The sequence below is a fragment of the Echiichthys vipera genome, assembly GCF_963691815.1.
Source record: "Echiichthys vipera genome assembly, chromosome: 16".
NCBI lineage: Eukaryota > Metazoa > Chordata > Actinopteri > Perciformes > Trachinidae > Echiichthys > Echiichthys vipera.
Genome location: NC_139841.1, coordinates 25929186 through 25954935, shown reverse-complemented (window position 1 = coordinate 25954935; position 25750 = coordinate 25929186). Strand labels below are relative to the sequence as shown.

Sequence of the window (25750 nt, the reverse complement as noted above, 5' to 3'; positions counted from 1 at the left end):
CTCATCTCTTAAAAAAGGCGTAACATAAACACTCTAGAGACATTAAAGGCCGGTTAACAGATATGACCCTGGTCCAGAAAAAGCACTATTAATGCACTTAAAAGAAACCAGGAAGCCAATTTACCACTTTGATTAAAAAGCACAGTTCAGCCTCTAAGTAGTTAGTTGTTGTAATTAGAAGGAAAAGGTTTGCGCTTAAAGTTTTAGCTCACTTATTTTACACAACACTGTGAAAGAAATCCATCAGAGTGTTTATTTCTCCTGTAAATTATATATTTTTTTCCTCAGGTGGGAAACTCATTTTATGTTTAATTGATGGACAAAGGAGGAAGCAGCTCAGAGAGTCAATAATCAACGGTTTTAACCCATTTGGGTGCTGCACGCCCACACCCCCACCCCTGCTACCTTACAGCCTGCTGGCTTGTTGACTGACTGTGAGGCTGAGTGAGTGACATGGCGGCGTATTAACATGCAAACAGCATTATCATGGGCTTGTCGAGGGTGAAGAAAAAGAAGAAGAAGAAGAAGAGAAAAGGGAGCAGAATATGGGCTTCCCAATTAAAGCCTTCTGGCCCCTGGTGGCCCCTGTGGGAACCCAGTGCATTACCCATCAGCATTGTCATAAGACTGCATTGATTTGTTTGCTTAAGTGTGTGCGTGTGCGTGTGTGTGTGTGTGTGTGTGTGTGTGTGTGTGTGTGTGTGTGTGCGTGCGTGCGTGCGTGCGTGCGTGCGTGTGCTGGACCTTGGACATGAGGGATGATTAGCTTCTCTGACATTCACAGATTCAGAATTCATAGATTCAGAAAGTCTTACGTTCGAGCAAAGTAACTCACAGGTAGATCCAACAAGGGTAATCACACGATGAAGCAAGATTACTATCATCAGTCTTGCATGAAAATGGTAAATGGACTTGTACTTATACAGCGCCTTTCTAGTCATCTGACTACTCAAGGCGCTTCACAGTGTTTGTCACATTCACCCATTCACACAGACATTCACACTGATGGCAGTGGACATCTACAGACCATCTAATCTGACCATTCACACCACATTTACACACCCATGCGCAGCACGGGGAGCAATTCGGGGTTCAGTGTCTTGCCCAAGGACACTTCGACATGTGGACCGGGGGGAGATGGGGATCGAACCAACAATCTCTCGAACAGAGGACGACCCACTCTGTCACCAAGCCACAGCCGCCCCTGAATATGCATGCAATATCATGTCCTACCCATTTACAGCGCTCAGAGAAAGAACTAAACCTTTGAACAAAAGTTCACTTCGTCCTGCAACGACAAAATGATGTGGAAAAGGTCGATTGGTACCTAATGTACCAACGTAGGAGGTTTTGGTTGTATTTACCCCGGTTTTAAAGACTCTGAACACCCGCACAGGTGTTTTCAGGTATTGAATCTGAAGGTGGGCGGGGCTTTGGTGGGAATTTATGACGTCATAAATCTCCATCTACCAACAAGAATGATAAAGATGTAATTTGTCCACGCCTTGACAAGGTGCAACGAAGCTAACTGGAGCTGGCTGTTCTCGTCCAAGTACTGCGCCGTAATTTGTTTGTTTTCCACATATTTATTTTGTGTTAATTCAAAGTATTAAAAGCAAGACGGATAGTACAACCTCTTTTCTAACCCTATCCAAGTCCTATCAATGTCCTGACCGACCCCAAAAGCAACTGTTGCTGTCCACTTCCCGTCCATCGCCACGTCACGGTCCATTTCTGTTCTCCTATTCGTAAGATATCATGCGAAACTTTGTGCTACAGCCGTGTCTGATGTTTCCAAAACAAAGGAGATAAATATCATTTCATTCTCATAATCAAAGTTAACTCTCATACAAAGTAGTTCCCATGAAAACTCTTCACAGTAGCTGATGTACAGTGTAACAGAATCATGGCATGTACATACATATGTTAAAAATAACATGTTAACAGCTGTTTTTTTCAGTTATTTATCTCCGCCACCATATTCTACTGTAGATAAACCTACTCAAAGCAGTAAATTAGAATATATACAGTATATATATATATCACATTATAGTATTGTTATTCCCCTGGCGTTCTCCCAAGGCCTCTCCTGTCTCTGAGGCTATTACAAGCAGCGGCGTCTGTTTCGGAGCATGTTGATCCTGCCGCGAGGCTTTGTGCATTCTCTACCAACTTCCCCCATTAGACACGGCTCCAAGGTAAACTACATGCACCATCAACAAAACTGACACCCCAATCTATGGAGTTCATACACCCCCTCCCCCTCCCCGACCACATTATCTACCCTGCGTGACAAGCCGGTAATGGAAAAATCACACTAAGCAAATGGTTCTTCTAATAACAATAAATTTCCTATAAAATTATGAAGGGCCCAAACCGTTTCCTTGCATCTATTTCGCTATGAATTCTAATTAGGGTGCCAGAGAGGCAGAGAGTGCTGGGTCATCACGCCAGAGACAACGTGCGCCTTTTTGATTGATGGCCCGGCGTGGGGTCGGCCTATCCTCCCCGTCGCTCGCTCCTCTCCTGCTCTTATCCTCCTCCCTTCGTATTTTTCCCCTCTTAAATTAATGGGCACCTCACCTAGCCCCTGATCATAGTACCCCTCCTGCCACCGCGCCCCTCCTTCCTGTTCTCATTTCAATTTTGCAGAAGGTGCAGGGGGAGAGGGAGGTGTGTGTGTGTGTGTGTGTGTGTGTGGCGGCGGGAGGGATCGATCATTTATCTTGTAATGGCTGGATAATAGATCCATCACGGTAAAACAGCTGCACAAACTCCTATGTTGTCTCTGTCATCGGGCCTTCCCATCTTCTCTTTAGAGCGTCCAGCCTATGAGACAGACTCCCGCGTGTCACAGCCGCTTAACCGAACAGGCAGAGGACGATGTCGGGCCTGGACGATGACACAGGCTGGAGCGATGACCAAACGTTTCCCTCTTCCACAGGCAGCACAACGACATCAGTTAAAGAGCAGCTACTTAATGAATTCACTTGTTTTCAGTTAAATGCACTGATTAACATTCGGTTCACTAACACTGTGGAACAACCAGAGCCACACCGACATAACAGTGAGCCCATAGTATCAGCCTGTATTGGTCTATCGCAGACATATCGATTATTCTTATTTTATTTATTATTTCATTTTTCAATGCTATAAACACTGTTGTCCTTGTGTGCCACCTATTCATTTACACGTTTCATGTTTAATGCACTTTGAGCTGCATTTTGTATGAAAGGTGCTCGATAAAATAAAGGTCATTAGTATTATATTATGACGGTATTGGCGTATAATTTCCAATATACGGCGATTCGATAACCGTATACTGCAGAAACGGTGTCATAAAGCTATTTCTTTTATCTAAGTGTTAAGCAATTGATATTTGTTTTATTGTTATTTATATTTTACTTTCTCAGGTCATTAATAATAATAATAAGACAGTGTGATAGGTTGCATATACTATAATATATAATAGTGGTAAATGTATTATTTAATGGAGTTATTTGTTTATGAAAGAAGCCTTTTGTGTGCATTTAGTATAATCATATCGGTGCACAATCCACAGGGGAAAGGTCTTTTTTCATTCCAGCTCAAAAATTCTCTGTATCGACGACAATATCGAGAACTTTCCCTGTCTAGATGGATAGATAACTTTATGTATCCCTGAGGGGAAATGAGGTCATCGTAGCAGCGGTACAGAGCGATCAGAAGTACTAAAAATAAGATAAAATATAAAATACAAAATATGAACAACAGAATCGTTAACAGTCTTAAAAATCTGTTAAATATCAGTTGGGACGCAGTTACAACCTTAAACTGTCACAAACAAAGAATTAGCCTTGGTGTTTTATCACATATCAAGTACTGCAAAAGTCAAGACACTTAATAATAATAAAATAAAGACTATTTATTTATTTATTGACTTACCAGAAAATGCTTTATTGTGATATGTATCGTTACCAAGCTATGAGACTACGTATATATGGGGATATGAGATTTAAGCAATCGCCCAGCACTAGGATGGGATCATTTACAATAAAACATGAAAATAATATATATATTTTTGTGCAGGAATGTGCAAAAATATTGACAAAAGGGATGTACAGGAGTCTGAACACAAACAAGAGCATCATTGCATTCCTGCACATCTTTCAAACTTGACACATGGCTTCAGTCCGAGCTGAGAATAACGCTCGTGACATCATCAGGGGTCACTACTCCTGAAAGACTGACCATCGTTGTGGGACTTCTGAATGCTACACACTATCGTCCTGGCATCATTAAAATGCATCGCTTGATAGTAATTACAGATCCACTATGTTTGGGGGGTTTTCGCCATTCATCACCGACTGAGAGTGCTCTGGTGTCTGTGCGATGATGGTGCCCTCTCTCTGTGTCCCCCAGCCTCGCAATGTGGGCTCCAACGGGGGAGAAGTCATCTGTCTTCGTTAGCGTCCAGGGCTAAATATGGTATGCATCTGGTACTGGGCTTTCCATCCCTCCCCCGTTGGCCAAAGCTGCTTTGTTTTGTTTGTATAATGATAGGTGTACGCTATGAATACGTAATTTAGGAACAAACCGGGCCTGACTCACGTGTACAAGCACAACATACTCTGCATTCTGCAGCCAGTGCCTACATATTTGAAATTGGCATTTAAACACCCTTAGTATTCACTGTGACCTCCTCAAATTAACGTGCTGCCTACTGACTTCTAATGGGCTGCCTGCGTGGTGTCTGTGTCTGGCCCTAAACGCAGAATTTCAGACACATTTATGGTCAATTTTGGGGGGAAAAAAGAGAAGAAGTTGGCCTTTGAGAAAATTAAGCTGACACTAGCATCAGTGCGAAAATTCCTTCCAAATGGACACTTAACAAGGAGCATCTGAAGATGTGTGGGTTTAAGTGGGTGTTAACAAACCGTGGCATTGCCGAATGAGCTGTGGGATGAAGAGCTGAGAGGAGAAGCGCTTGACTGGGGCGCCCTCTGGTGGTCGACGTTCCTCCAACATGGGAAGAAAATGCACATGAACGTGTACTTACCGTGCTTTTATCTTTCAGTAGTTTCTCGATCACTTCGATCAGCTGCTCTTTCTGATCTGCATCCAGGCTGAGAGAGAGAGAGGGAGAGAGAGAGAGAGAGAGAGAGAGAGGGAGAGAGAGAGAGAGAGAGAGAGAGAGGGAGAGAGAGAGCGAGAGAGAGAGAGACAAATTGTCAACTAAGGAATGACAATTATTCACATAACATGATGGACTTACAAATTAAATTATGTCCCCTCTGTGCGCTCAGAATATAGAGGAGCCTGTGTGTCGATGAGTGTGTTTTATTGTGTGATGGAGACCGTGGCTGCCCGGTCCTGGTCACCAAATCACACCCAACTACTACGGAGAAAACCTCTGCGTCATGCACATACAAAAGTTATCTGTGCTGAGGAACAAGTGGATACACTCCCATCTCATTCATCTAAAATGCATTTGACACCTTCACTCACCTTAGGGTGGAGACCTAGTTTACCCATTGGACCACAGACTAAAAATAGCACCACCCAAAACTAGTAGTTATATAGTGAAACGGTACAGTTGGGGCTGAAAGTGACATAGAAATCAACAAGTTTGCAGATTTTACAAACCTCTGAAATGTAAATTAACTGCCCTAAAGTGAGTTGATGCTGGTGTGACCTCACTGTGATCCGGTCTTTATAACAGACAGTAGTTTAGTCTGTAGGGCGCCATAAATTGAGATCTTGGACATTTGGGACTCATCATCATGTTGCGTCATCCCTGACAGGTGCTGCGTTTAACGACTGTTTATTTGTACATCTCACTTTCGTCATTTTTCCAAGTGAGTCGACGCTAGTATGACCTCACTGTGATCCGGTCTTTATAACAGACAGTAGTTTAGTCTGTAGGGCGCCATAAATTCAGATCTTGGACATTTGGGACTCCTCATGTTGCCTCATCCCTGACAGGTGCTGCGTTTAAGGACTGTTTATTTGTACATCTCACTTTCGTCATTTTTTTAAGTGAGTCGACGCTTGTGTGACTTCACTGTGATCCGGTCTTTATAACTGACAGTAGTTTAGTCTGTAGGGCGCCATAAATTGAGATCTTGGACATTTGGGACTCATCATCATGTTGCCTCATCCCTGACAGGTGCTGCGTTTAAGGACTGTTCGTTTTTACATCTCACTTTCGTCCTTTTTCCAAGTGAGTCAAGAAGAAGATCTCTCACACTGCTCTCGAGCAGCATCACAATGTATCGATCACATTAACGCATCGCTCCCTCTGGACCTCCATCACGGGTGTTTTAAACTATTCTTAAACATTGATCTCAAATAGATACTGCTTTGCCCGATCTGCGTGCACAGGCGCTGGACAAATAACCTCCTGTTAGAGTCGATAACTAATAACTGGTGATGTGTGTACAGTCACTTTATTTTCCACATAAGAAGAAAATAGGAAGCGAGTTACACACCCTATCACATAGTTCACTCTATTTAGAAATTGCCTATCTTGCCTTTATACGTCATGGTATACCTTGAACAACCTGCTAATTAAAGTGATGATTTGCTGCGTGTGTGTGTCACATCTGATAATAAAGTGAATATGCTGAGGTTGTTTCTATTTCTTCCCTTTTTAAATTTAACTTTATTCCTTATTTTTCCTATTTTCTTATCTTATTTTGTAATATTCTGTTGCTGCTGTGACAAACGAATTTCCCCGTCTGCGGGACATTCAAGGTTTTCTGATTCTGATTTTTTGGACTTCTGACGACATTGCTGAACACATTGTCTTTGGGAAATCATAGCAGGCACCTTTCAGCGTCGTCTGACGAAACATTTAACGGAGAAAAGAATCAGTAGTTTAATCAAAATAAGCCCTCCAATGGTCACTACTTATTTTGTTCCACTGTGGGAATTTGTAAGGGCACTACGTACATTTCCCACTCAGAACTCAAACACTCAAATGACACGGTGCAACAATAAATAACTATACAGTAAATGAGGTGAGAGTTAAACGCCTGCTCTGTAAATAAAACTATCGACTGATATCAACCATTAGATCGAAATATGAGTCGTGAGGACACTGGACACTCGAGGACAACCACAAAGGAAATGTTGTACATTTAAAACAGCAGAGTCATCGCATCCAACTGGGCACGACTTAGTGTCAGGGTCAGTGTCGGCCAGTAGTGGGTGAAATACACAGGGTGTGTGTTTTTTCATCTCGTCAAGTTCAGTTTTACCACTTTGCACTTTTTATTTTAAAGCTCTCATTCGTTCTTTGATCCGCGTCAGATCTCAGGAAGACTGAGCTGATAAGAAAAGATAAGAAACTACCTGCAGGGCAAAACCCTTTATATCAACATTACCCAACATTTACCGTATTAACTGCTCAGGAATGAGGTGGTTGGGAGAGCCGGGCGAGCTAACGAGTGCAGCCACGAGCTACTGGCTTGAACCAGTGATAACTGCGGCTTCTTGCATCTCTGCTCTTTGCAGAACCCAACAGAACTGTACCTGTAGAGCTTCTGGATGGCGTGGGCAGATGTCTTCCTGACATATGGAGACAGGTCGGCCGCGGCCTCCTTGATGGCCAGCATCATGATAGGGACAATTATGGGGACCCGGATACTGGACAAAACCCTCAGTGCGCTGGCCCGGATGAACTGGTTTGGGTCCTGCCACAGAGACACAGAAATGAAACCTTTGTGTCAGTGAATGAATAAACGTTTCTGGAACATTTACAGCACATTAAGGTTAGAGATTATATGCACCTTTCCCAGAGGAGATTACAAACCACGACACGGATATCATATATGACAAAAGAACATGGTTAACATCACAGAAATAAAGCAGGAAAGGCGAGATAGGAGAGCTTTTTAACCATGTTAGTAATAATGGAGAGAGAAAGACGGAGGCGAGGAGTAGAGATGTTACCTTTAGGGCCCGCTGGAAAGTGCTGATGGACAGCAAAGCCAGGTCCTGCTGCTCTTCCGCATACCTCACCAGGTACACATACACAAGCTTCTTAAGCTGCAAAGGACAATTAAATCAGACAGCGATAAATTGAAGCAGCTATGGGGGGAAACAAATGCAGCACATAGGGGGGAAAACAATCTGGGAAACCAGCTGTGTTCTTAAACTTGTGCAGGGTTACGTGGGAGGACGTGCCGCATGCTTTTACATCTAACACCGCGGCTACAAAAGGAATGAAATCAACAATAATGAACGTGTTTGAATGAGGCTCTGTTTGTCTGCGGGATATTTGAGTTTATTATTTCAAGGGGTGGGGGGAAAAAGCTGGTATAGAAGGTTTTCCTGTCACTAGCTGCAGACTCGCCCCAGTGTTGTTGCAGCTTTTTTTGTTCCCTTTGAGAAACTGCCATTGAATTATTTGTCCCCCGTCTTGTGTTTTCTCTCTTCCACGCCTCTTCTTTTCCTCGCAGGAAAGCCTGGGATAATATTTGTCCTGCTTTCTGACGAGTGCAACCGGAGGCCGAAGGTTGCTCGTCTGCGGATTCACGTCAGCCAGAAAAAAAGGGCCGAACTGACATAGAGCTGATTTGTGGATTCTTAAATAATGGAGGTGGAATAAAAGTGAAAAATTACGATTTACCTCAGGAACTATTTTATAATTTCATTTACCCACTGATTTAAAGTTGAGGTCAGGGGTAAGGTCACATATCAGGTACAATCACCGAGAGTTTAATTAGTAATCAGCACCATGCTTTCTGCGGCAGCGAGTATTGACCCGCAGCAGCGCGCCACAGTTCTCCATCATCGTTCTGGTCATTACTGCTGGAATTAATGGCATTACTCACTATAAAAAGGAGACACAACCCATCTGCCCTCGAGGATCTGGGTTCTTTTGACCACAGAGCACACGGCTGATTTCATTTTGAAGCGCTAAGCGAGCGATTAAGGTCTCTACAACTTGCTCAGCATCAAACGAGGTTTTACTTAGCATTTCTTTTCTCTTCACGTCACTTTAACACGCACTCGAAAGCGTACCCGACCGCGCCAAAACGTATGTTTGTGTGTATGATATGTGGTGTTAAAATGAAGTGCAGCAATGATTGAAGAAAATAAAGCGCACTGATATTAAATCACGCAACCCTGTCAATATCTTGCATGCTCTTGTGCTGTTTTCTAATTAGCGATGATCGATGGCAGCTCGTGGTGACAAGGAGAGCAGGGACGATGTTGGGAACAAGAGAAGAGGCCATTTTTAGTGAGATATACTGTAGGCGAGTAAACCGAGAGAGAGAGAGAGGAGCTCGTACTACCTTAGCAGCTGGTGTATAGGAGGTGGGAGAGAGGAGACGTGACAGTGGGCTCTCTACTGCCAATTACATCCACCCACCTGCTCCCATATCCTGCCATGAGCTGCCTCGGCTGCATGCCTTGCACACAGTGCCGGGCTCCAGGCCCCCTGCTCACATGCTGCCCCTAACGCTACCTGATTATTATTCTGCTGCTAATCAATATTCACAGGCTGTGGGCATGGGAACCCCTCTTGAGTTGTTGCTTAGTGTTCGGTCATTCGCTGGAAGAGTCTGTGCACGAGTCGGGTTGTGATTTAGAGGAGTACTTACACAGAACAACAGTGTCTTTGAGAATCTTTATGCTGCTGATGCTTGGCAGTAATAAAACCTGTTGTGGTGCTATTGACCGTTGGATGGTTGTAAAAAATGCTTTCTCTGATGAAAAACAAATAAGTGAATCCAAAATTAAAGATCAAAAATCATAATTTCGCCCTGTCACAGTCAGGTGGAGAGGGCCGACACGATCACAACTAGAGTTACTGCTACGGACTCTTTGACCCTTTTTCACCTGGCTGTAATACGCGTCTTGAGCGATCAGATCTAGGGCTGCAACTAACGATTATTCTCATCGATGATTAATAAGTCGATTATTTTCTCAATTAATCAATAAATTGTTTGGTCTATGAAATGTTAGATGGTGAAAAATGTGAATCAGCGTTTCCCAAAAGCCCAAGATGACGTCCTCAAATGTCTTGTTTTGTCCGCAGCTCAAAAGAAATTCATTTTACTGTCATAGAGGTGGAAAGAAACTGAAAAAAATTCACATTTTGGAAGCTTGAAATCACAAAATTGTTCTTCTAAAAAACGACTCAAACCAATTAATCGATACAAAAATAGTTGCCGATTGATTAAATAGTTGACAACTACTCGATTAATGGCTGCAGCTCTTCTAGGATCACAAATACAAATGTAAATGGCCGTGTAGACGCATTGTGATCCTCTCCAATGGTTGGAGAGAAAGTGCATATAGTTCTTGAGACGTTTTGTTTTGTCAGCTAGCCCACGCGAAACAAATCTGGCGCTCAACTGGCGACAAACTGATGTCATAAATATTCTCGGGGCCCTTTGACCTTCTAGTCGTAACCAAATGTAAACACAAGTGGTCGGCTGGACACCTTGGAGCTGCATGATGGACAACGGTGGGAACGACGATGTGTTAAAAGTGTAAACAGGGTGATTTATTTTAGCTTTAACATTTTTGAACAAGTCCTTTTATGCATCTTTCAGTCATTATGCAACAAAAGGCTGGAATAAACTTCCTGAAGATGTGAGACTCTGACCACTTTTAATACTAGACTGAACACTTTTATGTTCACCTTAGCTTTCTGCTAAACTTTGCACTTTTAAAGTCCGCACTGTTTTTATTGTCTATGTTTTTATTCTCTTTGTCTTTCTGTGATGCATTTGAATACATGACGTGTTGTGCTGTGAAGCACTTTGAATCTGCCTTGTGTATGAAAAGTGCTGTACAAATAAAGCTGCCTTGCCTTGCCTATATTTCCCTGAGCAACATTTATTTAAAGTAATTTACTTGAGTATAATATTGTAATCTTTCCATCTCTGTGATAGTTATGAATGGGGCTCTTTTGTATTCTTATTTCCTTTAGATTTTAGGTACAGGAGGAGCAAGGAGGCAGCCAATGACTGCTTTTATCTATAGGAACAGTATTATGTGTGTTTGCTTATGTATGATTGTTTTATGTTCAGTATTACAGATGCATGAAGGGTGTGATAATTGCATTAGTCCTGATATTTACAGATGAATACGTAGAACAGTAGATGAGTAGACCGCATCAAATTTCCACTAGTACTCTTATGTTTATTCATTTTTTGTTTTTTAATGTATTTTAATTTGGTCTTTTACTCTTTTTGTAATATGTTAATTCTGGTGGATTAATTCAGACGTTTAGCTTAAGTAAAACCCACGGGAAGCTCTGCATGTTCGCGAAAGTATGCATGTGAATACACACACTACAGCAGGTGTATAATACATGTATATCTTTGTTGATGTTACTGGTGCAGACAGTGGAACATATACAGGCTTACCTTGTGTTTATCTACATTAAAGTACTTTTGATTTACCCTTATGTGACCCTTTCTTTAAGCTCGTTGGTTTAACGTTGTACAAAAATAACTAAATACAAACTAAATAAAGAAAAAAAGCTTTCAAATGAAGCCAATCCACACGCGCCCCCTTCCCCCTGAATGAGGAAGTTCCCTTTGTGACATCGTGCAGAGGAACCACGTGCTGTGTCACACGGGACTTAAATAGATCATTAGAAGTGTAATAAGATGACGACACTAATGATGATGGTTTCTTTCCATGATATAGTTCTTAATACCGTCACATACCTCGATGTTCTTATTCGCGACGTTCTTCACGACGGCAGGAAACAGCTCGGATGCGTTCTTTCCTTTGGCGATCAGCTGAAAACAGATCAAAGTCATTTCTGTGTCATCGCTGATATCAAACTGTTGAGACTGCACGCAACAACGCTGGCGGTAAGTTTAAAAGGGTGTAAGTGAATTCCCATGATGAACTCACCCCCACGACCCTTTTCATGGCCTCCAGTTTGAGCGACTCCTTATTGCTCTCCAACATCTCTTTGAGGTCTTCATTCCTGAGGACAGAACGAAACTTGTGCTTGTTACGGGCGACATTAGAGAAGGCAAGGTGCTGAGAAGACTCCACGGATCAGTTCCCAGGGTTAAAGCTTGACCAAAGGTGGTGTGAAAGTTTTGTGTATACACCATCTGTGTCTGCTTCTCGATTACACGCCAGGGTCACATTGGCTCCTGTAGCCCAAACAGTGCTGTACATTTATACAACACGCTGCCCAATGCACCCGCGCAAACAGCAAGAATGTCGTCTTTACCGATGCAACAGCATCACACCAATTACTGCTGAGATTGCTGCACTCACATATGACCATGCTCATTCTTTGACGAGTGTCAACGCACCTTTTTGTTCAGCTAGCACAGAGGTTGTTTGTTCCAAATGGAGACTAAACATTGAGATAAGTGATGACCAGATGGGAAACACAGTGAGGGATAGATAGAGATGTTTTCGTCATTGTTCCCGACTGAAATATCTTTAAAACCTTTGCGTATATTGCGGTGGAATTTTGGATGGAAATTCATAGTCTAGGGTGAGAAGTTCAGCATCCGTGAGGAACTCGGAGTAGAGCCGCTGCTCCTTTGCGTTGAAAGGAGCCAGTTGAGGTGGTTCAGGATCATCTAGTAAGGATGAACCCTGGGCGCCTCCCTAGGGAGGTGTTCCAGGCACGTCCAGCTGGGAGGAGGCCTCGGGGAAGACCCAGGACCAGGTGGAGAGATTAGATCTCCACACTGGCCTGGGAACGCCTCAGGATCCCCCAGTTAGAGCTGGTTAATGTGGACCGGGAAAGGGAAGTTTGGGGTCCCCTGCTAAAGCTGCTGCCCCCGCGACCCGACCCAGGATAAGAGCCTGAAGATGAGATGAGATGAATTCATAGTGTTGGGAGGATAAGTCCTATGAGTGCTGCAGGAATGAGTCCTGAAACCCAGAAATGAGTTAGTGTTTTTGCATTTCCGATTCCTTCGCCTAAAATTCAGTGGGTTTTTTCAAATGGGTCTTGGTTCGATGCCTGAAGTTGGGTCTGTAACACAGGTTCAAGAGATTTTAACGTTTTAACGCAACAAAAAATTCATCAGAAGTTATCAGCTATCAGGTGGCTCAGTGAGAGGTCGCCACCGACATTAAACGTCATCACGGCGAACACTTGAAATCAGTTGGAAGCTAGTGGTGGTGGTGACGATGAAGTCCGTGGCGTACCTTGTGTAGTTTGTTTACATCCAAATGTTAGCTCACTCGCGATGGCATTAGCGCTTCAACAATCATAAAAAGTGGTGCACGATTGTGAAGATGCTCATTTTGTTGAACAAAACATTTTATCATCATAAACTTGTGTTCGCCACAGAGCTCGTTTTACAGCAATAATCCAAAATTGTCTTATTTTGTCAATGGAAAAATCCCATTGGCTTTTTGTTGAGGGAACCAGGGCTACGCTTCTGGATCGACCAACAAAAATACATCATCCCTGCAGCACTCAAGCACAATCATCAAGTCAACATACTTTACTTTAGGACCAAATATCTGCAAAACTAATGACGTTCCAATTAGCTGTAACCTCTACTTTGTATGTGGGGCTAATTAGCGAATGCTAGCATGCTAAACAAAAAGCTAAACTAAAATGGTTGGAATGGTAAACATTAAACGTGCTAAACAACGTGTTAACATTGTCACTGTGAGCATGTTAGCGTGATGACACACTCCAAACGCTGCTGTGCCCCAATGCAGCTTCACACAGCGTCTTAATACAGAATTGTCCTAATATATAATATTGTGATTTAATACAAAATCTATTAACCTTGCACCATAGACACTTGGGGAGGCTACAACATGAGTCATCATTTAAAATAATAAAATGACTGTATTTTCATTAATGATTAACCTGCAGATTATTTTCTAGATTCATCCATTAAGCATTTGGTCAATCAAAAATGTCAGAAAATATTGAAAAATGTCCGTCCCCGTTATTCAAAGTCCACGGTGATGTCTTTTAATGTCCTGTGTTGTCAGTCCAAAACCCAGAGACATTCAGTTACTGTGAAAAAAAAGCAGGAAATCAGCTTCTCCTTGACTTAATTCTGAATAAAGCTTGAAAAAATTACAATTAGGCGATTACTCATCGATTCATCCAACGACTAATCAACTGCATTTTACATTTTAGGATAGAATAATCTCAATTCAACGTAAAAGGATTTGCAACAACACCAAACCTTTAGAGGAAATCTATTCAGAAATATGATAACGTTTGTTGTATATCTATATTTTAAACAACTGACACTTTTTATAAAGGTTTTCTTTTACAAAAGACAAGCAAACTTCAGTTTCCAGCTGACAAATATTATGAAGAACTAACCTGAACTCAGATCTACAACAAAAAAACACACTTTACGGCATGTCTCCGTCAGAGGGTGATCTTACTACAGTACCCGGCTTTGTGTGTCTCCTTTGGGCTACTCGTGGTGTGTGTGAGGGCCTGTTCTTCCTGACTGAGCTCGGTCTTCAGAGTGAGCTGTAAGTTCTCAGCAGACACCAGCGCCGTCCTCATGGCTCCCGCCGCCTCCGAGCGCAAGGAAGAGAAACCAACATCCATACCGGCTTCCCTCCACAGCAGTCCAGAAAAACAACTTCAACAACCACTGCGCGTTCTGTGTGCGTGTGGTAGCGTGTGTTTGTGTGTGTGTGTGTGTGTGTGTGCTAGTCCACAAACCCAGCTGACTGTGTTTCAAGTAACTCAAGAGTGAAACTGTGGTAATTACTTTCCTTCAGGCTGTGTGCCCTGTTCTCTCGGCTTTATTTACAGTTGTCTTCTCAACTCGTTCTTGTTCAATACTGTCAAAGCCGGGAAGAGTGGAAAAAACAGCACAGGCTCCACTGGCTTTGTGCCTGTCATTCACTACTCCCTTCCTCTTCTCTTGGGCAACAAAAAAGTCACAAGATGCCCCCGTCAGCTGCGCTCAAGGCAAGTCATACTTATGCCCGAGGGTAGTGCCTGCTCCTTCTGCCGTCTCCACGTTCTTCCTGGTCAGCCGCGGTCGCCTCGTGTGTAATTTTTACTCTTATCGTCTCTTGCGTGTGGATTTTCCCCTGGAAACGAGGCTATCTCACCTGCCTTCTGGCTTTGTATGGGACTCTGTCTGTGTGTGTGACCGTGGTCACTTCCCTCTAGGGGAAAAAGGAGGGCCTTATCTACTCTGGTGGGTAAACACTGTGCTACTTTTCATCACCTCCACCACACAATAATCCACTTTGGCTCGACACCGCTGAGAGCACGTACAGGAGGCTGCCAACAGGACAGGCCTACATCAAAGATAACAGTACCGAGCTGAATGTCAGGAAATACCCTTTAAGATGAGAATGTGGCAAAAAGGATTTGCTTCATACCCTTTCAATAAGTCCAGTCACTTTCACAAGCTAATGTCACACGGTCAATATTTGAACGTGTCCAAATGTGTGTCATTGGTATTTTTAGCAGAATGGTGCAAAGTTTACTTATGTAAAAAAGATTTGAATAACTATCAACTATTACTTGATCACAGAATTATTTTGTAATAACCGAAGTTGTAATAAGCCATTAATAAGGTAGAGTTCTGGTATTAACTTTTCTTGTACGCAGCCAATTCAAGACTGTTTAAACCTGGACAAAAGTGTGTGTGTGTGTGTGTGTGTGTGTATATGTGTGTGTGTGTGTGTGTGTGTGTGTGTGTGTGTGTGTGTGTGTGTGTGTGTGTGTGTGTGTGTGTGTGTGTGTGTGTGTGTGTGTGTGTGTGTGTGTGTGTGTGTGTGTGTGTGTCTTCGAACTGTGCCTTAATTTTGATCTCAACCTCACACCTGTAAAGTTTCATGACTGCTGCTGGCACGGTTATCAGGCCAGCGGCGTAAAGTCAAAGTTGTGGCGGGTCCAAGGCCTCCTTTCTACTCTCTACCCAAGTTGCTCGGATCACACCCATTTTTAAACACCGCCTTCATTTTGATCTCAACTACAAACCTTCAATTATTCGTGACTGCTTCTTGCACGGTAGCAACGCTATCACAGTGAAAACACACGTAAACCAAAGAAAATATTTAAAACGCCTCTGTGGTAGTTCCCGCTACAGTAGGTGTCACCTGGACCACATTTTGCCACGATTACACACACACAAACAGTCACTTTACACATCCAGCAGATAAAAAGCAGCATTATCACTCATGGGAAGATGCTTTTCTGGCCACCTGACAAATGCAAGTCCAACACTCACCGCTGTCTTAGCTCTGTTTTTGGTCTCTACCAACTCCTGAGGGAAATATCTGTCTCGTCAGCTGCTAAACGCTCCACTATGTTCACCAGCTAGTCTCTACCTGTGACCGTCTGCAGTTTGCTGCTGAGTACGGTGGGGTTTTAGCAGAAAACAGCTGCCTATAGTGGCTGAAAACTACGCTAGAAGAGCAGGTAGAGAGAACCAAAACAGTCGGGTTTAGAAAAACATCTAGGACGCACTCACACTGTCCATCCGTACCATAACCACCGTTAGCACGCTTCACGGCTAAAGTCTAGTTCGTTTGACCAGTGTGAGTGCAACCGCACCGCGCCTGGGTGGCCACGGCCTGTTTGGGAGATGTGGGCTTTTGTAAAGCAAGTTTGCACATGTACGAGCACGAGCGTGCTCACGTGTACGAGCATGAGGCCTACGACGGTTCTGAGGTCATTTCCTGTGCGCCTGTTGTGACATAAGGAAGGACCACGTGCGGACATCTAAAACAATGGCGGTGAAAGGTTCACGTTGGTGTGATGCGGAGGTGGAGTGTTTACTGCAGATTTGGTCGATGAAAAGATTCAAAAACAGTCGACAAGACGCACAAAAACTCCGAGGTCTACGGAAAGATTTGGAAACAAAGCCACACATCGCCGTGACGTCATCAATGTGTGTGACGTGTTACGGCGTGATGACGTATAGGCAGCAAGAAGCATTCACGCGAGGCCCAGGTAGTGCGAGTACAAACGGGCCTGGAGGGGGGGACAAGGACCCTCAAGCACGGGGCACGGTGCTGACGGACAGTGTGAGTGCGCCCTAGTAACACATTGAAAACAATCCCTCCTTTTTTGTATGTGCTGAAAGAGAACTAGGAAAGAATACGCTGAGAAAAACTTCAGTGAAAAACAAAGTGATGACAGGAACCGAGTTCGCCAAAGCTAACGCCGCTGCATGGCTCCAGAGCCAAATGTCTGTGTCACACCTGACTCAATATGAGCGCTTTTTTCCATCACTGCTGAGATTTATTACGATATCGTTCACCCGTGGCCGTTTCCTAATGAATAGCCATCGGAAACGTGCCACATGTGTATCCATCTCATTTAATGCCGTGATGTTATACGTGGAAAAAAAACAGATTTGATTTGATGCTAATTATTTCAGCAGCTTCTGAAGATTCTTTACCGACCGTACGAGAGCTGTATCTTGTTTATGCACCCAGATCCGTCCATTAACGTCCACTGTTTGTGTTGCTCAGAAGTAAGTGGACAAATAATTCAATGAAAACGGTTTATACGGTTAACTAACTTTAACGAGAACTTCAGAGAGAAAAATTTTGAGATTTTTGGACTGCTCATCAATGTTGGATCTTGTATGAAATATGAAATGGGGGCAGCAGTAGCTCAGTCCATAGGTGACTTGGCTGGGAACCGTAGGGTTGCTGGTTCAAGTCCCTGTGTGGACCATGTATGGAGTGTGGACTAGTGGCTGGTGCTGTTGCACCGAACCCCCAACTGCTCGGGGCGCTGGTCACTGGCAGCCCCCTCGCTCTAACATCTCTAATTGCATGTATAGGTCCTGTCTGTGCATGTGTGTAGTTCGGGCCTGTGTGTGTAACATGATTAATAATAAGAGTGAAAAAATTCAATTTCCCCGTTGCGGGATAAATAAAGTAATTCTTCTTCTTCTTCTTCTTCTAAATAGACACATGGCAATGCCTTTTTTCGTATACTGTTGTGTGAATTAAATGCTTGACAACTAAAGTAAATGAGCATCTTCTCATTAGCACAAAGTGAACAGTTTCAGGTGAATTTATAGAGAATTTATTTTAAATTCAGCTCATTAACTATGTTTACATGCATGCACACATACAAAGTTAGTATGTGCTTGTTATTATAAATTAAGATGACACAATAGTTCAGATCAGGGTTGTAAATAAGATAAAGTACATGCAGAAATAGGGTTTTCATGGAATGTGTATAAAGCCAAAAGGTCTTAGCTCATTAAACTATAACAAATGTTTGCGTCAAATCGGAACTGATTAAAAAAAACATTTCTAGCGTGTTTTTAATTTGCCGTATGGAATAACTGTTTGTTGAGCTTGTTTTTGTTTTTTATCTGAGACACAGGAACCATTAGCAGTGGCAACGTGAAAGATTGGTATAATCACGTAACTGCTGCCAGTAGCCTGAACAGAAAAGGCACCAATGGAAATGTATCAAGTCAAACTGCAGTGTTTCGATCAAAGTTTTTCTACGTCACTCACACACAGACGCAGACACACACACACACACACACACACACACAGACACACGCACACACACACAAACACACACAAGCAAGCACAAGCACGCAGACACACGCAGACACATGCACACACATGCAGACACACGCACACACGTCTTGGTGAGATTGAGACTGCAACCTTTCCGGAGCCCCGGTGTAGGCCGAGCCCTTGGCAGCAGTTAGGGTTAGAGGTTAAAGGTGCATGTCACCCCCTCCATCCCACTTCCCTGTCTGTAAATGTGCTTTCTAATAAAAAGGCACAAAAAGACCAAAAAATCATCTAAAAAAAGAAGAAGAAAGAAAGAGTGCATCCTTTCCATCGTTTGAGACCAGGATACACTATATAAATACAGTTAACATTTATATTCATCTCATCTCATCTTCAGCCTCTTATCCGGGGTCGGGTCTCGGGGGCAGCAGCTTTAGCAGGGGACCCCAAACTTCCCTTTCCCGGGCCACATTAACCAGCTCTAACTGGGGGATCCTGAGGCGTTCCCAGGCCAGTGTGGAGATATAATCTCTCCACCTAGTCCTGGGTCTTCCTCGAGGCCTTCTTAGATATTATTATTATAATAATGAAATTAGAGCTGATAGATTATGGTCCAATGATACAAAGCCAAATTGCTGCCACTGACTTAACAAGCACAGCATCTACACACTTTGATGTTGTAGGTGGGAGTAGGCACCTTACAAGTTAAAGTTGGTTTTCCAACTGCTAATAGACATGTACAGGACACGTTAACATGGCTTATTTGACTGATTATGTCAGACCATTTAATTTACATTCTTAGGCAAAATGTTCTATAAAAGCAAAAAGCCTGCATCCCTTTGCTGACCCCCCTCCTCTCTCTCTCACCCCACTTCCTGTCTGTCTTATATAATAAAGGCTTGGAAGATTCAACATCCAAACTTCCAATACAGCTCAAATACTACTGCAAATATAACAAATGCATACAACCACAACCATTTACCCGGCCACGCAGTGAGACATCTCTTAAGTCACAGATGGTGCATTAGTCACATGTTTCTACGCCTGCCTGGCTTTCGTTCAGTAAAAAGAAGACTATAAGGGCGCACTCACACTGTCCTTCCGCACCGGGCCAAAACAGTTTTTTCAGCTAAAGCTTAGTTCGTTTGACCAGTGTGAGTGCAACCGCTCCGTGCATAACTGCGGTCAGCTGGCCGTCCACGGCCCGCCTGAGAGAGAGATGGGCTTTTGTAGAGCGAGTTTGCACATGTACGAGCACGAGCACGATGCCTACGGCGGTTCTGACTTCATTTGTGTGCGCCTGTTCGGACATAGAAAATAGAAGGAGGGACCATGCACGGACATTTAACAACAACAACAATGGCGGTGAAAGGTTCACGTTGGTGTGATGCGGAGGTGGAGTGTTTACTGCAGATTTGGTCGATGACAAGATTCAAAAACAGTCGACAAGACGCACAAAAACTCAGAGGTCTATGGAAAGATCTGGAAACAAAGCGACGCATCGCGATGACTTCAATCAATGCGTGTGGTGTGTTACGGCGTGATGACGTATGGACAGCGAGAAGCATTTGCGCGAGGCCCAGGTAGTGTGAGTACAAACGGGCCTGGAGGGGGGGGGAGGACCCTAAAGCCCAGGGCGCGGTGCGGAAGGACAGTGTGAGTGCGCCCTAAGACTATGAAACAATTCAGGAATGATTCTGCGCCCTTCACATGTGACAAGCTGCGGCTAACTTTAACTTACAAATATGCAAACTACAAAAATGCTGAGGAGGACAAAAGTTTGCACGAGATAGAGACACTTGCGTGGCCTATTTTAGGATGCACAGGCTTGGGCATTGTGAATTGGCGTGCGAACAGAAGCATCATTCATGTTCCTTGTACTTTCTGTCTGGTCTCCCCAGCTTGGCCTAGATGCAGGCAGACATATGACCTAGCCTTAACTGAGTAGATGGTGGCTGTCATGTGAGACGGCTTAGAGGTTCACTTTATAGCACCATAAGTACATTCAACACTCTGTCACTGCAGAAAATACTCAAAATAAAACCAGAAGCTGCAGTGTAACCTCACACAAAATGTTTGCCAGACTTCAGGACACATTTCTTGTTGGAATTAACATATAAAGTTTATTTTGAGAGCTTAAAAAACAAGAAGACTGAGCTGCTCAAATCTACACCTGTGCAGCTGGGGTGGTGTGTAGCTTCTCACCCCCTCAGAGAGCATCACACCAGAGCGGCTAAGCTACATGAACACTGATGATTTATACAAGAAATGACAAAATGCAGAGGATGGTTATGGTGATTATTGGCTGCCCTCTAGTGGCAGGTTTATGAGAGGACGCTGAAAAACGTGCTGACAATCCAGTTTCACTACATGGTTTGGATTTAAGCATTTAACAGTTTCACCTGGAAAACCTGGATCATAAACTATTAATTTAGTGTTTTAGGTCAAAGGGGTCTCATATTTTGACAAATACTAGTTGTTCAAACTGAGAATATTTACATTAAAAAGGTATTATTTTTCTTTATCTATCCACACCCGGGCAAGATAATAAAGTACAGAGCCGCCTTGTCAGTTTGAGAAATTGGCACCCAGCTCTTGACCTTTGGTTGCCGTCAAGTGCCAACAACTTTTACACATACAAATAGCAAAATGTGCAACCCGGAAATAACGACAACTGCATGTGACAATGCAGCGCATGGTTTGTTGCCTGTACTCCAGTGTGCAGAGTAATTTGTTTTATAGACAATGGCGAAGGACATTAAGTTGTTTGACGGGGGGGGGAAAGCTCGAATAACTCATCAACATCGCAAACAAACGAGCAAAGGAAACCACATGAACCTGAACAAAAAACAAAAACAAAACTTGTGCATTTTGGGGTCTTTTATGTCACATTTCCCTTATTTGTCTGACATATGACTGCATAGTATTTTAATCACTCAAACTAGAAGGTGACTAAAAATGGCAGGCATATTTTGAGTTCCAGAAAACAAAAAGCTAACTTTTAAAAAGTCAGTTTAAAACAGGTTTGTATGAATATAAGGCCTTCTTGCTCTCTATAAAACCCAAGAACACAAATCTCAAAGTCCAAACAAAGACATAATTCAATCCTGCTATCACACAAAAATATATATATATCTCTTGTGTGAACGTGTCAAATGTTGGTTTTGTCACAGGTTGCTAGAGAAGAAGGAATCAGAATTAATCTGTTTATGACATAAATAAAACACTGGTCACAAGTAGAAACCTGGCTGTAGTTCAGGATCAGGTTCAGCATAGCACCACTTATACAGAGTCATCTACAACAGTCAATACGGTTTCTCATCTCATCTTCAGCCTCTTATCCGGGGTCGGGTCTCGGGGGCAGCAGCTTTAGCAGGGGACCCCAAACTTCCCTTTCCCGGGCCACATTAACCAGCTCTAACTGGGGGATCCTGAGGCGTTCCCAGGCCAGTGTGGAGATCTAATCTCTCCACCTGGTCCTGGGTTTTCCCCGAGGCCTCCTCCCAGCTGTGATAATTGAACACATATTCCAGTTTTGATTACCTGGACCCCAGAGTAGTAGTTTTTCAGAGTTTTTTAGAGTAATTTACCGTCTATTTAATTTAATCGCTGCAGTTTATAGAGAACAAAATCAAATTTCTACTTCAAAAATCACAGTAAACACATTCCTCCTAAATACTTTTGAACCTGGAGGAAGAATACCTGCCCTCGATGTGCAAACAAGCAGTGAAGAAGGTTTCAGACGCCCAGTAAAGTATTAATCATAAAAGTGAAAAGCAAGACTGTATCTTACAAAGAAAATGAATGAAATACATGGTAAAATAACACAATAAGCTACATTTGTTTTGTTTTTATGCAGAATGGCTCATTTCAGAATTATGCACATTAGATAATTACTGATGCATTGATGTGTTCATTACTTTATTGGTGCAGCTGGTAAATGTCTTTCTCAACTCCTAGATCTATATATACACTGGTCGCTTTACTTATAACGATACATCATGCTTTTTTAGTTGATTTATATTTTGTTGGTGTACCCCGCCTCACGCCCGATGTCAGCTGGGATCGGCTCCAGCCCCCCGCGACCCCGACCCCGGGATAAGCGGTTGAAGATGAATGAATGAATGACTGAATATAAATCTGCAAAGTAGCTACTGTTTTTAAATGAATGTAGTGTGGAGTAAAAACTACAATATTTCCCTCTGAGATGTAGTAAAGTACAAAGTAGCAGAATATTGAAATACTCACATAACGTACAAGTTACTTAAGCTTGTACTCAGAACTTTATGTTAATCAGGGATCGACCGATATGGATTTTTTTTAGGACCGACGACGATTTTTTTTTTTATCTGCATTATCCGATGAGCGATACGGACTGACGATTTTCTAAAGCCGATACTACTTTTGCTCCCTCGAGTTAGAACATGAACATTACACAATGATAACAAATGTTATAACTTTATTTATTTTAAATTCATTCATTCATTCATTCATTCATTCATCTTCAACCGCTTGTCCCTGTCGGGGTCGCGGGGGGGGGGCTGGAGCCGATCCCAGCTGACATCATCTCTGACAACAGAGACAGACAACCATTCACACCTACGGGTGATTTAGAGTCATCAATGAACCTAATTTGAATTACAAATTTAAAAAAGGAGCATTTATTGAACTTTAAAAAGGCATCTCCAGCAACAAGGAGCTGTAAATAATCGGTAAACGCATCGGCCGATACAGATACACCTAAAAAAAAGTATCGGCCGATAATATCGGCTGGACGATGTATCGGTCTACCCTTAATGTGAATGTATTTACCTCCCATCACATGCACCTAACTATGGACTACATATGTATTTCTGTAACTTTAAACTGCAACTTAGGCTTCCTTGTGAATGATGGCTCCATCTTTGATATCAACATGAAAAATATAACAAAACTATAGGTATCAAAACCGCTATTTTCGCCCAAAAAGCTTTTTAAAAGGAGGTTTATTTTGACAGTTAACAGTGTCCTGACAAACGGCTAACAGCCAGTCGCCATCACTGCCTTGGCTCTTTCTGATGATGCTAGTTTCTTTATTTAGAGTCAGCTACACTGGCAGTTAGTTAGCCGCACATTAGGCTAACCATTACCGTCTTAACTTTACCACAAATGAGCAGCACTGACAACACACGGAGCAAAAAATGCCAAGCTAGCTTACTTTTTAAAGTCAGCGCTGAAAAGTCCAAAGGCGGCCCCGGCGGTGCTGGAGGAGGTCGGGGTGCTCTCCAGCCCCGCTTCCACGGCAGCCTCCGCTCCTCCTTGGTCGTTGTACAAGGCGGCCGTCGACATGCTCAGCGTTCAAACAACTGCCCCGGTAAGTAGTGTGAAGTAGCGCGTAAGGTAGGGTGTAAAAGTTCCTGTAAAAGCCAAACTTTCTCCGAGATTTCACCCAACTTTTTTTATTTTTACACGCAGTAGCGGAAGTGTGAGTTGGAAAAGTTGGTGTCACATGACAGGGCTTCAGCTGCACACGGCACATAGAGCTAGAATACCTAGAAAGTAACGGTTCGCTGTTTAACCCGGTGCCTCTAACTGACGGCTCGTTTAGAATGTATAGATCTGTGTTCGAAACGCCGCGAGCCCTTTTGTTGCCAGGGTAACAACGTCACCATCATGTTCTTATCAGGGAAGCACAAATGCGTTCTCTACGTATACGTAAATAACGTACTTTACGTAAATTGAAAGCTTGAATATCTTTATTAAAAGCTATATTTTTTAAAACACAATACACCCACCGGGCGATTTGAGGCGTACAGAATATAAGTATTTCTTATACATAAAAAAATATTTAGTCTGAATTAATATTTTAAAATGTTTTGACGGATTTGACTGCCTGTCCCGTTCTGTTTCCATGGTAGCAGCCAATAGCGTTGGCCGTTGCGGGTTGCCAGGGTTGCCTGTTGTTGCTACAGAAACAGGAATAATGTTGAGTTGAGAGCTATCTAATGGATTACACACAACTCAAAGAAAGACCTCCCGGTGACGACTGGCTAACGTTAAATATCATTCATTCATTCATTCATCTTCAACCGCTTATCCCGGGGTCGGGGTCGCGGGGGTGCTGGAGCCGATCCCAGCTGACATCGGGCGTGAGGCGGGGTACACCCTGGACAGGACGCCAGTGTATCACAGGGCACATAGAGACGTACAGAGACAGACAACCATTCACACCTACGGGCAATTTTAGACTCATCAATTAACCTAGCACGTGCACGTCTTTGGACTGTGGGAGGAAACCGGAGTACCCGGAGGAAACCCACGCCGACACGGGGACAACATGCAAACTCCGCACAGAAAGGCCGAGGCCGGGATGCGAACGTTAAATATACTGTTGTAAAATTAATTGATTAGGCGAAATTAGTCGTTATCCTGTAGGATTCATCACTTAACATGGAGCAGGCTGATTGCTGACACACTCGGAAACCAACCTGGCAACCCGACTGCTGGAATTATTTTTTGTTGTTGGGACTACGATCTTGCGACACTAAATGGCGGTGTTCTGCTCATTCCTACAGTGGCCCTGAAGTGCAAATCACAACAGCAAATAGAAAACGCAACAGTTAATCGTAAAACACAACGATAAATAAGAAAATAAAACGGAAAATATGAAAACAAAATGGCAAATAACAACTCATAAAAGACAACAGCAAACTGACCAAATAAAAAAAATATATTTACAATTATGAGTAGAGATATCGGCTCCTATTATGACTAATGAGCTGTGGCCGATCAAGTCATTTCTTTTTTATTAATATCATACACAGCAACACAGTCACAGCCATCAAGTCACTTTAATTCTATGTTTGCAACACCAGTTAGGGTTTATTACACATTTGGAAATATCTGTTTGCAGTGCACTTTACATGGAAGTGTTATTTATTTATTTTCGCTGCTAATGTACACTTTGTTATTTGTTAATAAATTATATTAAGTACATTTATACCTGTGTTAATTTGTCAAAAAGGCTAAATGTTTGTCAAGCGTAACGCCCTTTCAAAACACGATTTCCGGGTCCAAACGCTCTGTTGAAACAAAACAGACGACAGCGGCCGAACATGTGAACAATCTCGATCACCTCTTTCGTCAGTGAGACATCTTTTTCATTGATTAGAAAGAGGTAAAATGACAATTACGTTGTTTTTTTTAAAAACTCAGATCTGTTCCAACAACAGGGAACACAGCACTGTGGCTTAGTAGCCTCTCTTCCGACTAATATCTGCCACCAGGACGGGTATGTTATGTCCTAAAACTTCAGATTTAATATCTCTGTTGTTTG

The 25750-nt window shown here is 42.9% G+C and overlaps 1 protein-coding gene across 2 annotated transcripts in view; it reads right to left on the bottom strand.

The window, feature by feature from the left end:
• Positions 1-23844, bottom strand: part of ap3b1a (adaptor related protein complex 3 subunit beta 1a) — a gene marked incomplete at its 5' end in the record, with an annotated part of 70108 nt that extends 46264 nt beyond the window's left edge. Inside the window, 6 exons of one of the 2 annotated variants that reach the window (XM_083930415.1) lie at positions 5039-5105; positions 7516-7676; positions 7936-8031; positions 11676-11750; positions 11869-11944; positions 23633-23844. In XM_083930415.1, the coding sequence (XP_083786541.1) occupies positions 5039-5105; positions 7516-7676; positions 7936-8031; positions 11676-11750; positions 11869-11944; positions 23633-23763 (606 nt within the window). Of the gene's footprint in view, positions 1-5038; positions 5106-7515; positions 7677-7935; positions 8032-11675; positions 11751-11868; positions 11945-14360; positions 14525-23632 lie in introns of those variants that run through there. The other variant, XM_083930414.1, reaches the window with a different exon arrangement.
• Positions 23845-25750: the final 1906 nt, after the last annotated feature.